This window comes from Apteryx mantelli, chromosome 2 (assembly GCF_036417845.1).
Source record: "Apteryx mantelli isolate bAptMan1 chromosome 2, bAptMan1.hap1, whole genome shotgun sequence".
Lineage (NCBI taxonomy): Eukaryota > Metazoa > Chordata > Aves > Apterygiformes > Apterygidae > Apteryx > Apteryx mantelli.
Genome location: NC_089979.1, coordinates 129,013,427 through 129,026,322, shown reverse-complemented (window position 1 = coordinate 129,026,322; position 12,896 = coordinate 129,013,427). Strand labels below are relative to the sequence as shown.

At 41.3% G+C, this 12,896-nt stretch overlaps 1 protein-coding gene across 5 annotated transcripts in view; it reads right to left on the bottom strand.

Annotated features, from left to right (window-relative positions):
* SATB1 (SATB homeobox 1) overlaps positions 1–8,458 on the bottom strand; it is a 76,571-nt gene extending 68,113 nt beyond the window's left edge. For 2 of the 5 annotated variants that reach the window (XM_067291520.1, XM_067291522.1), the window contains exons 1-3: positions 6,670–8,458; positions 6,508–6,577; positions 3,614–3,849 (exon numbers count right to left, since the gene is read on the bottom strand). In XM_067291520.1, coding sequence (XP_067147621.1) covers positions 3,614–3,824 — 211 coding nt within the window. In that variant the 5' untranslated portion in view covers positions 3,825–3,849; positions 6,508–6,577; positions 6,670–8,458. The remainder of the gene's footprint in view (positions 1–3,613; positions 3,850–6,507; positions 6,578–6,669) is intronic. The other 3 variants (XM_067291521.1, XM_013941422.2, XM_013941426.2) reach the window with 3 other exon arrangements.
* Positions 8,459–12,896: the final 4,438 nt, after the last annotated feature.

Sequence of the window (12,896 nt, the reverse complement as noted above, 5' to 3'; positions counted from 1 at the left end):
ATTTGATAAACATATTCCCTGAGTCCTTTCCCCTCACCCTCCCCAAAACAGAGCGTTCTGCAAAACATACATAGATCTATGAAAAGTAAAAATGCAAATTTATCTTACTCGATCAGCTACAGATTAAAGAATTACCTCTCTATCGAAATAACAAGGTTGAGTGAAGAGAAGTTGATTCTCTCTGTCCTGCCTGATTTGCTGTGAGTAGCATGCAGCATGAGAACCTAAATACATACTGCAGATGTCTTCGGTGTGAGCCATTTTAGTACCATCTACATGATTTTGCTCGTTAACGTTAAAACTTTCGTAGTTCTGCCAAAAATATTTAATTACCTTCAACATCAACAGCAAATCACCTTGTGTGTTATACATTCACTCTAAAAAGAGTACACAAGGAAACAAGGCAAAAGTTAACACTAATTCATGCTTCATTCCTTGAGAGTCCTTGAGCACTACTTACACTCGCATCTTTAAGAAACAAAATAATGATTTTTAATGCAGTGTTAGTAAGTGTACCTGTAGTTAAGGCCTTTTTGTTGCCACATGTACTTTACATTCAGCATTTTTGGTACTCAATGCTATTTTGGTATGCCTGAAAGTAATTATTAATTTCTAATTTTGTAGTATCTTAAGACAAACTGTTCCCTATGATGCACAGAATATTAAGCAAACAACTTTTTTTTTTTTTCCCTTTCTGACAACAGCCAAAAAATTAGCAAGTGACCCAAGCTGTTAGAGGGAGAAAGTCTCTTCTAGCAATCAAATTTCTAGACTTTGTGAAAATCCCTCCCGGCCTCCCAGACAGCCACGGATGACAGGATGACCTCAGAACCACAGTTTTAGGCCCCAATCCTGTCCCACTGTCTTCAACAGCGCAGCTTAGGATATCTTAATGACAGAAAGCAAAAGGGTTAAAAGCAGATGTAGAGAACTGTCTTATGGCAGCCTGCCAGAGGGGTTTCATCTTTAGCATAAATGATGACAAGGGTTATTTTAACAGGGCACCCAGGAACTCCAATTAGTCCTACAATGTTAATGCCTCTATAACCACTGTCCTCTAGACTTACAGAAACCTTCTCACCTGTTAAGGTGCACAAGACATACTGTAGTTGAAAAGAAGATTTACTGCTGACAATAGATAAATGCTTTAAGACTGCATCTGTTGATTTGTGCTCTAACACATAGCAAGAAATCACACACACACAAAAAAGATACCTTTTAAGCATGTATATTTAAACTACATCTGTTCACCAGAGAGTCAATCTCTGGCAAACAAACCCCTTCAGGCTTGCTTGGAAAAGCTCACAAACTCACTCCGGTTTGCCCAATAGGCTCAGCATGAAAGACGAGACTAAAAGCTTGCCAATATTTACGTAGTGCAGCAAGGAGCTTTTTTTTGTCTTGTTTTTTAAAATCTAAGTGAGATTGGTCAGGAAGGGAGGGAAGACCAAAGCAAAAACAGTACACGCAAACTGGTGATTTCTTCATTGGTTTTAATTAAGTTGTGGAGAGCTTTCCAAAACACACACACGCACACACACACACTCACTTCATCCGCAAAAAGGTTCCCCCCTGCCCTGCTCCAAGTTCTCACAGTTCAGGTTTACCTACTACCATCTGACTGAAAGAAGGGACTCAACATTTTTAAGCAGTTTCACTGTCCAATATTGGAAGACAAAGCATACGCAAAGCTTCATTTTAATAAACTGTGCCTATACATTCAAAAATAGCAAAGGCGTATTTGTTTTCTTCCTTATCAGCTCCTACAAAAATTAGGTTATTATCGGATACAAAACTAACAATGCACAGGTACTTCACTTGGTGCCAGAACGCTTTCTGCTAGGTATACTGTCTCACAGGCTACTGCAGTCTGAAAAATGTAGTACTTTAAACAACACAGGAGCAAATTTTGATGTACAGCACAGATATCAGAGGTGGATCCTGGCAGTGTGACACAGGTGTCATCTGACTACAAATCAAGCTACTAAATCTTTTAGCAAACTGTCACTGGTGTCCTTCTGTTAATGTGAAAAATGTTATACAGGAGAGCACAATCTCAGCTGGCTGATCACTCTTGCTAGCACTTGGCAAGACCTCCAAGTGCAGCAACTTCATAACCTTCTAGTATTAAAGGGGAGAGCATTGGTCAGTGCTCGCTGCTAAAAATACAACATGATTTAAACCTGAAGGCAGTGTTAGAGCTTTTGCTGAAGGTTTACGAGTCTGTGTAAACAGCACGTCTGCCATAAGGAGCAGGGAAGTCTGTAGAATCCTTGTCTAAAACCGTCCTGGCATTAAAGTTTGCTGTGCAAATATCACATAATACCAGACAGCTGAAATCTCCTATTTAGGAATTTATGGAACTTATATGTTTGCAGGCGTCAGAAAGTCCTTTTTATATAGCCCCACTGCTTCAGCGTACAATATTAATGCACTCTGTTTGAAAAGCCGTAATAAATTATATTTTTAATGCTCTTACCCTTGCTTTCTTAAGATGCATATATTCTTGGCAAACAATCAATAAATAGGGTAATCATGAGCAGAGGCCAAAGAATTTGCTGAAGTGCTGTTTTTCCATTTTTAATAGATAAAGATCTAACAATACGGACTGCTGTGTCTGTTCATTTCAGGATCAATATATTCTTTGTTTTCGCCAAACCGAGGAAAAAATAAATGATTGTATGATAAATGTTATGCATCAGACACAATGAAATTCCTCTGCCTTCTAACTTTATGCATTTAATAGTCTTGGTTGCATTTTGCACTTTGCTTAGCAAATGCAAGAAAAATCTGGATTATAAACATATACCAATTATACTGAGAAGAGTAGAGGCTGTTTTAAAACAAATGCCAAATTACATACAGCATATTTTGATTTAAATTAACAAGCCTGCAGTATATGGTCAATAAGACATATTTTGATAAGCAAGATTTATAGATTATTGTTCACTAAAAGTATTTTTAATGCAAACAAAAGGCATCCATACACAAACATCAGTGATTCTAAATGTGCCTTTTCCTTGTGTAAATGTCTAATTACAGCAAACCAGCCACTGAAAAATATGACACCCAAGTTGTTCATTGTTCAATAATGAATTGTACTTAAGAAAACAAACTGCGAAGATTGACATCATAAATGACTTTTCCAATGTGATACCTAAAGATTTACACTCTCTCCTTCAAGCCAGCTTACAACTGCTATGGAAATACTGCTGTCCCTTCCACGCTTAAACCATCATTAAGAGGAAAGGCGAGAATTTGTTTCGGGGGCTCGGTATTTAATCTTACATATTTTTGCGCTCCTCAGCCCAACACTTACTTAAAGAATGAATGTATTATATTACTTGTATTTCAATGTAAGAATTTGCTTCAATCAGTACAGCTGCCCTTTACCTAAACAAAAGTCAGACTCCACCCTGTAAAGCAAGATGCTCCACCCAAGCATGAAGCTTACTTTTCCCAAATGTGATTTATATCAGAGTTGGGAATATATAATATTTTAGAATGGAGATTTAATACTGAAATACAAATGAAGTAGAGTCTGCAAAAATATGTTTTCCCCCCATATATTATAACCCATATTTCTCCAATGCAGAATTATCAAAAGTGTTACCTTTTCTAATATTAGTTTTCATCAGGTGTCCAGAGTGTTTTAAAGGCACTCCTTGCATTTTAGTTCCTGTACTTCCAAGTCTTCCTCTTCCTAATGGGCTCCCATTCTGTTCCAAGCGCGCAATTTTGGCTGGTGGACCCTTCGGATCGCTTACATTGTTAGACATTTCTGAATGTTCTTTCCCCTGAGTTGCCTCGTTCAAATGATCCATACTCAGTCCCGCCTCTAAAGATCACCTGCCATGATTCAAAAAAAAATATATGTTGTACACATGTGCGCATATGTATATGTACACAGCCTGCACATGTACAGAGATATATATGTATAGTGAGCTCATAAAGAAGAACAAATAACTATTTTGATTAGCCAGAAGATTACTTTTTTAAAAGAAAAAAATTTATTCTCCAAAATGACCTCATACCCCACTTCACAGAGAGATCGCATCATAACCTGGTGGACTTATTTTTAAAAGTTAACTAGAGTACCCCTATAAAAAAAAAAAAAAAGAAAAATCTTCAGAGATATTCTTGTAAATCTGAGAGAGACTAAGACTAATATAAATGATGACGATTTTCAAGACGTGCTCCAACACAGCTATTGTTACAAATCTCACAGAAAGGTTTGTTATTAATCCTGGAGGCTTTTATTGCTAGGAAAAAAAAAATTCTAGTGAAACTGACCTCAATCCACATGGTAAAAGAACAGAAACACACAACAGAGATTGTCAAAACTTTAGTTAAGGGAGCAACAGATTTGTTAGCAAGGTGGAATATCGTTCATTTACAATTTTTCCCCACTAAAAATAAAAGTTGGAATAGAATTTAACATTTAACTTGAGTATGCAGTAGCGGGAGGTGGTTGTTTTTGAATTTCCTAACTGATCTTATACAAAGAGTTTATCAACTTCTGCAAAGTTTGAGATATGCATATGAAAATTTTAAGATGTTTAGCTTTAAATGTTAAATGGGGTACTGTTTCTTAAATTAAAAAAAAAAGAAGAAGAAAGAGAAGGCAGCATCTCACAAAACATAATGCTGAAGAACCACAGTTTCTACAGTGCTTTTGAAGCCCTTAAATATAAAGAAACCCTTGGTGATGCAAAGTTGCATACTGGCACAGCTATCTGAAACCAAGAGGAAAAAAACAAACAAAAAAAACGGAAGTAATTTCAATCGCAAATTAAGAAAAGGTATATGTTAGCATGCTTATATTTCCCCTTTTATAAACTTTTCAAACCTCAGTCCATGAATAACAATTCCAGTTAAATCATTAAAATCCCCCAAGTCTAGAACATAACGGAATAAGTTTTGAGGGTTTTTATCACTCATCAGAATCTATTTCATCAAGCATAAAGGCAATCAGCTGCTGAGAACAGTCATCTATCTAGTTATGATTTCATTCATCAATATTGTTATGATTGTTAGGTCTTTCACCCTACCTTTCTCTGACTGAGAAAGGTGTGACTACACTGACAATTATGTTATATGCATATAACATAATCAGTAAGGACAGGTGACTAGACATTAATTTATGAACTAGTATTTACATTACTGAGTGCAAATACTAATATTAGGGAAATCATATTTAGAAAGACTGGTGTGAATCTGATAATTGCTACTTTCTTTCAGTTGCCTAGTAATTCAACACATTTTCTGCATGTTTCATAGCAAAGCTATTAAAACCTAAACATCTTGGGATTTTTCACATACTCTTATATCATTGGTATATATGCCAGCGACAATTCTGTAAACTATTTTTTTCTTGTTTGAACACAGTGCTGCTTTGCCTGACATGGTAGAGAAAGAGGTAATATATTAATCTGAACATTTATAAGCTTAAGAATGCCACTGAATAGCTAAAGTTTAGAAAATTATTATTTATCCTTGTGCTTTAAGGTGACATGTTAAGGGTTACCATTAATCTTGGTCCCATCTGTTTTCGGTCCTGTGTCTCATTAACAGTAAATGTGCCTTATTTAGCCACTTTTTAAAGAGATTATTCTCATTTTACTATGTTAGCTGCAGCCTAACCATAGAATTACAGACTCAGACCATTGACATCTTCCGACATTTCTGATGATGCCAGTATAACATAGGGCTGCTTTTCTGAAACTGGTCTCTCAAGAATAAGAGGATTAACAACAACAGCAACAAAAAAGGTAAAAAAAACAAAAACAAAAAACCCTTGAACAAGAAAATTCTTGTTACTTTTGGCAACTTCAGAAGTACTCTAAGGCACCAAGGTTCTTGCTACAAAAAGTATCTAGTCATCATGAGTCAGAATAGCACTACATCATGTACAGTGAATAAAAGTGATAATTGCAATTTAGTTAATACACCGAGCATCACCAAAACACCAAATGGGTCATTTTAGCTTGGCCTTAGAATACCCTCCCATCGGCATCCTTTAACCACTTAGTCATCTTGTAAAAAGCTTTATGTTACAAAGCAAAATTACATGCACATAAAACACCTAATTTACTCATTTAAACTCCATGCCCAAGGCTAAAGTTCAGTGAAACCTCAGTTTGGAATAGTGATGAGCAACACTAAGCCTGGCCTGCCCAAGGAGGCAGTTGCAGGGAATAACTATTATCTCCACAGATTGCAGGCCAAGAGTTTCCTCAGGTTTCTCATTTAGACATCTTTCATAACTACAAGTTTTCATCACTGGCATTCGCAGAAGAGCACAATTTCAAGGCACAGTTTCAAAGAGCTAGTGTACACCTACGGACACACCACGCAATTTCTCAATGAGCTTCGCTGCGATAGCGCCTATTGTCGAGAGGCAACAGCGCCGGTATTATATTATTTCTTTCTCCTCTCCGGAATCAGCCCCCTCCCCGTCCGTTTCCCCTCCTCTTTCCTCCCTCCCCCATAAAAACCCATAATCACATTTGAGAGAGGCTCCGCACTTATCCGTTCCATATGGCTCTCACAATCCAGGCCAAGGTTTCACTGTGACCTTTTAAAGAGACAAAGAAGCAAAGTACTTATCTAGAAACAGAAACACTGCAGTTTTCTGAGTGAAATTAGCAAAACCGACCCGAAACTCACCACTTCAAAACTTGACAGCATATAAACAACAAAAACAAAGGAGGTTTCCTTTGCAGCCCGAGCTCTTGAAGAGGAAGAAGTTCAAGACTGATGTTTTCTAGGTCCCCCCCTTTGGGGGGGGGGGGGAGGCGAGAGGGGGCAGCAGACCTGAGGACTACTTCCCCTAATATTCTCTTTTCTTTTTTTCTTGTTGCTATTTTCCTCTAGGTGGGGAGGGGCAAAAATAGATAGCGAGAAACAGAGTAGCCATGAGCAAAAATGGCAATGGACAAAAAATATATATATTAAATATCTTTTGAGAGAGCCAGGTTTTCAAGGTTTAGCAACGGAAGAAGGAGCCGAAGATCAAATTGATCAGACAAGTGTAACGCTAAAAAACAAGAAATTAATGATTAAAAAAAAAGTAGCAGGTTTAAATTGAGGTGGAGGGTGACTTAAGTCTAGCTATCCTTTCAAAAATAAAATCAGTGCATACAGGAGCAAGTGAGAAAGGGGATTATTTAAAAAAAAAAAAAGCAGCTTTTCTATCCAGTGTGAAGAGCAGAAAGTCTACTTCTAGGTTGTCACTTACACTATTATTCTCCAATAGGCACCCAGAGGAGCAGCACACACAGAAGGCGCTCGCTCCCCTCCCCCTCCGCAAAAATACACACCGTAACAGCCCCCAAACTTTCTGCGGAAACCTCAGCCCCAGAGATCGCTACTGGGGATTAAAAAAAGAAAAAAAAAAGTGTAGAGAAAATTGCAGGAAAAGGCACTAAAATGCCACTTTTAGTCTCACCTTTACGGTCCGGGGAGGAAAAAAAAAAAAAAAGGCAGAGAGGACCTGTCTCCTCTCATTTACCGGGGGCTGTTGTGCGAGCGAGGGGGGAAGAGAGGGAGCGAGAGAGAGAGAAGGGGAGAGAGAAAAAGAACAGAGAGAAGGAAGGAAACACACACAGCAAGGCACACCACCACCACTACAAAAAGTGACGAGGTTTCACTCCCTCCGAGTCCAAAACCGGGAGAAAATATAATTAAAAAAACCCCTCTATATTAAAAAATTGGTTCTGTTTCTGCAAAGAAAAAAAAATAGAAAACCTGGGAACTCCAAGAAGAGTTACTCGCAAGAAGGGGGGGGGGGGAATATGAAAAAGAAAGAAAGGTTGCAAAAAGCCAACAACAACAACAAAAACCAAACCAGCAAAAAACAATAATAATTGGAAAAGAATAATAATCGTAGGCTTTTTTTTTTTTTTTTTTTTTTTTTAGTTTTCGCTTCCCCTGTCTAGCTGAGTATGGTTGTTATTTAGGCCGGTTTGGTGGTTGTTGCTGGATGTTACATGGATATAGGTAGGTGTGTGTGTGTGTGTCCCCAGACGGAGCTGCCTTGCTCTGCTCTCTCTCCCCCCTCCTCTCTCTCCCTCTCTGTTTCTGTCCCCATTAAATTATTAGTTGACTCATCACTACTCCTCCTCCTGCTGCTGCTGCCGCCGCCGCCGTCCCCTGCTCAGATCCTCCTCTCCGCTACCGCTCGCTGCCGCTGCTGCCGCTGCCGCTGCTTCTTCTTCCTCCTCCTCATTTTAATACAAAATAACACCGAGGCCACCGGCTTTTTTTTTTTTTTTTTTTTTTTTTTTTTTTTTTTAACAGCCCGAGACGGGAGGAGAACGCAGCCTCCCTGCTGCTGCCCGGAGCCTTTCCCCGGCGGCCCCGGATCATCCGACGCGTCCTGAGAGAGAGAGAGAGAAAGTGGAGGAGGAGGAGGAGGAGGAGGAGGAGGTGGTGGTGGTGGTGGGGAAGGAGAGAGAGTGGGGGAGGGGAGGCCGGGGGGGGCAGGGAGAAAAGAGGTGGAAAAGAGAATTAAAATAAAAACTGGGGTGGCGGGCCCAGCGGCTGGGGGCTGGGGAAAGGGAAGGGAAGGGGGGCAGCCCGGGTAGGTGAGCGGGGGGGCCGGGGGAAGAGGGTGTGCGGCTTCCGGCGCCCGGGCGCGCAAGAATTTGTAATCAGCTTGATGAGGGTGAGGCGGCTCTGCGTGCACCGCACACAATGCCCGAGCGCAGCGCAGCGCGCAGCGCCGGCGGCCGCCGCCGCCGTCGCGGGGAGCCGCGCACGCACCGCGCCAAACGCGCGCAGCGAGCAGATGGGGGCCTGTGGCGGAGTGGGAGAGGTGGCGGCGAGCCGGCGGCAGCCTTATTTAGGGAGAAAGTCGGGGAAGAGGAGGAGGAGGAGGAGAAGGGGGGGGGGGTGAAGGCTGAACAATATCCTGCCGGCGTGCCAAGCGCGGCGGCGCCCACCGCCCCTGTGCGCGGAGGCTGCGCGGGCTGCGGAGCCGGGGCGCTGTGCGGCGCTGCGGGCAGGTGCACGGCGGGGGCCGGCGGCATATGGCAGCGGCGCGGCGGGGGCGGCGCCGCGCTCCGCCGCCGCGGAGGTTCCGCGGCCGCGGGGGCCGGCGGGGTGCTCGGCCGCCCGGCTCCGCGCAGGGTCCCGCGGCTGCGGGAGAGGGGAAAAACCCCCGGGGCCCGGCGGGGCAGCCGCGGAGAAAGTTTTCGCCCCCCCCCCCCCCGCTCCTTTATATTAACAGAGGTGGAGGAAAAGCGCCGGGAGCGCTTTAAAAGATGGAAAAGGTGGGAATGAGCAGCCCCCCTTCAGTGCACGGAGTCATTCACGTGACGGTCTCCCGTGAGTTTTCGCGAGGACGAGGCCGCGGGCTGCATAAACGGCCAAATCCTCGACCAGCAGCAGTGTCCTGAATGACGCTGTGCGAGCGCGGTGCCGTCCCGGCGGCGGAACCCCGCGGTCCCCGCGCCGCGCGGGGCGGCACGCGAGCGTTGCCCTCGCGCTTCTGCAAAGCGGGGCCACGAGCCATCGGGCAGAATGCAAAAAAAAAGAAAAAAAGAAAAAAGAAAAACAACGTGGTAACGTGTTGACAAAATAAATAACCGCAAGACAGACATAACTTTTTCCCACAATGCACTTGGAAAAAAGTAACCCAACTAGACAAACTTGAAAGCAACAAGTTTGTACAAGCTAAGAGATAAGAGAAAAATTAAACCTCTTTATTGATAAAATGCATGGTGTTTGAAAGTTACATCACAAAGCAAAGAAAATATGAACTACTTACTGCACATGCATATATATAGCCAAAATGTTTAGAGCAGAAACTTTTAGGAAGAAAAAAGCATACTGAACTGAGCATACAAACTTGAAGTAGCAGAAATACTAAGCAATGGGGAGGCTAATAATAATTCTATGATACACAAAATGAAAATACAACAGTGAGGCTTCTAAACAAAGAAAAGGCAAATGAATAAATCTATGAAGAGCAAAATTATCACTACAGATACATTACTATAACACGAGAGCTGTTCATCAACACTAGGTAAAGAAACAAGCTGACGTCTACTGAAATAAGCACAAAAGCATACAGGGCATGCAGGAAGAAGAAAATGGTAATAGGGTGAAATACATGAAATATTTATTGTATTCAGCAATGCACAAAATAGATTATAATCTCAGAAGCAAAGAAATGCAATGCTTGAAAATGAATACAATGTTATATAATGTTATTATTCAAAGGGGAGCAAGTAGAGGTGGAAAATACAGGAAACATGAAAAGTTGTACATATGTTGCATGTCCTGAAAAAGGTTACTAAGACTGTTACTGAGAGCGCTGAAAATGGAAAAATAAGAAACATGCTTCACAAAGAAAAACAAGGGAAAATGTAGATGACATCTTCCATAACATATGATCAAGGGATAACTGTCTAGCAGGTTGTTTATTTAGAAACCAATCATTTTCCAACAAGATAGACTGAATATTATTCAGTCCCTCAAAAAAAAAAAAAAAAAAAAAGAAAGAAAGAAAGAAAAAAGAAAAAGAAGAAGAAGAAGAGAGAACAATTATATTTGAATACCTGGAGGAAAACAGGGTTAACTAGTTAAGTCCAAACTTTGTGGGAACAATGGAGAATAGCAACATTGTGTCATTTTTTATCTTTTTCAGAAAAGCCTGATACTTTAGTAGAGAGCAAGACTGACCACTAAAAAAGAAAATGATACAAGAGGAGAGTGATTCAGCCGGCAATATGCTGCCTGCAACACAATGGAGAATAAGGACAGTGAAGATAATCTGAGAGATATGAGACTGGTTAGAACAGAGTAGATATTTAAAAATATGTTTTGGAATGAGATCTGCAGACTAAAATGCCACCTTGTAAAAATGATTACCAGGTATGTCAACAGGAACAACCAAAAAAAGATTAAAATCTGTTCTAAAAATGCTTTTGCTTTGGTGTCACACACCACTCCCTTCATGGTCAAAATACCTTAAAATGTTCAGATTAAAACAAAGTGATTAACCTAAAAAGCAGACACAGTAAATTAAAGGAGCAGGGAGATAACAATCTGATAATACAGGAGCACAGAAGGCCTAATAATGATATTATTATGCACACTAACCAAACACTGACAAACAAATATTCTGTTAATTATATAATCATGCATATGCTTCCTATGCTTGAGATAAATGATTATGGAAAATAACTCTGTTCTTGAAACTCCATATCTGTACTTATGCCATATAAACTCCCGACAACATGGATTAATTTAATTTCTGTGTATCACTCTGGTCAAGTATTCACTACAGACTTTTGGACGCTGGCATGCAGTCTTCACTTTGACTAGAAAGCAAGAATTAATGAAAGCTGCTATGTCTTGACACATAGACAGCAATCAGATTTCTCTTATCAATACCAAATTATTTGGAATAAATTTAAGATACACACATCTGATTTTCCTTTGACCTATTCCAATTTGCACTCCACTGTGTCAACTTTAATATTAAAATGTTCCACTAGAATAAAGATATTTATAATAAAAAACATATATAAAGAACAGAAAATGGATAAATATTGTCATGGATACATATGCAGGCAATCATTTAAACATGCAGCAATAGTAACATCACATTTTCATACCTTCTAGTCAACATACAGCAGACAAATATATGTTTAATAAAGCTTATTGATTCTTAATAAAGTCATTGCACTGTATTTATGATATTTAAATGCATTTTGCACTAGGTTATGCTGAAATGAGACATACTTAAAAAGCTGGACCTGTTTTTTCAACTCAGCAATGAATTAACTGTCAAGCAGCAGTCTCAGTAGCTGCCACAGAAAGCAAATTCCCTAGTGAGGGGCACTGCCTCAGTGCTGTCTAAGGTGTCTATTCCAGTCCTTACTGGTGCAAAATAAATTAGGAAATATGGGCCTACATCTTGAAGCTTGGCTCTTGTGCAACGCAAACAGAAATGACCTGGCAGCAGAGCAAAAACCAGCACGGCTGCGTATTCTCCTTTATCAGATCTCTTTGGGGAGATGGGGCTGATTGGGTTTGGTACGCGTGCACTTCTCATGGCTCTGCGGCCATCAGTGCGACTCCAGCAGCAGCCCGTGCTGGTGGCAAGGCGCGGAGGCCACGCGGCGGCAGCCCCCATCTCGGGAAAGCCACCCTGCTCCCAAGGGAGGAGCAGGAGGGCATTTTCCTGCAGCTTCCTGCTGTCCTTTCCCTGGTCTACCCGCACGCTCCTTGGCACGGTCACCGTGGCAGTGCGCGCCCAGTCCTGCGGCCCGACAAGCTTTGCGCCTCCTACTCAAGGCGTTTTGCAGCCTCCTCCCCCTGCCTTCCTACCCATTTCTCCATTAAACTTAACCCTGAGCACCAGGTGCCCGACGCAGTTCAAACAGGTTAGCTGAGCCAACGGCAGCAGTCGCGATTTCCGTACGACCCAAGCACCCGCAGTGCACCGCTGCGCACTGCGGCGTTCAACAGCATCCCCCACACCGAACGCAAAGTTACATACCAACCTAGATTTTTTGACTGCAACCTGTCCCAGCCTGGAGAGTATGCCTGTCAAAAAGCAAAAGTGCTAGGAAATGAAATTCATAGCACTGAAAGGCATCGCACACAAGCTGTCGTCCCCTCTCACATTTTGCATGAGCAATTTCTGCTCGTTTGTGTTCTCTCACATACAAGGTCCTGAAACAGTTACATAAAATGAATATTTAACTTACAATAGTCAGCTGTATTGAACTGCACTTAATTGCTTATTAAGTGAAGTAAATTATCTTTACCATATTTGTCAGAGGTGAAAAACTTACATATATGGCGACATGTAATGCATTCATTAGTTTCCAGACCCCAAATCCCTTGGAAAGTATCAGATATCTACACAGTGTCCCATG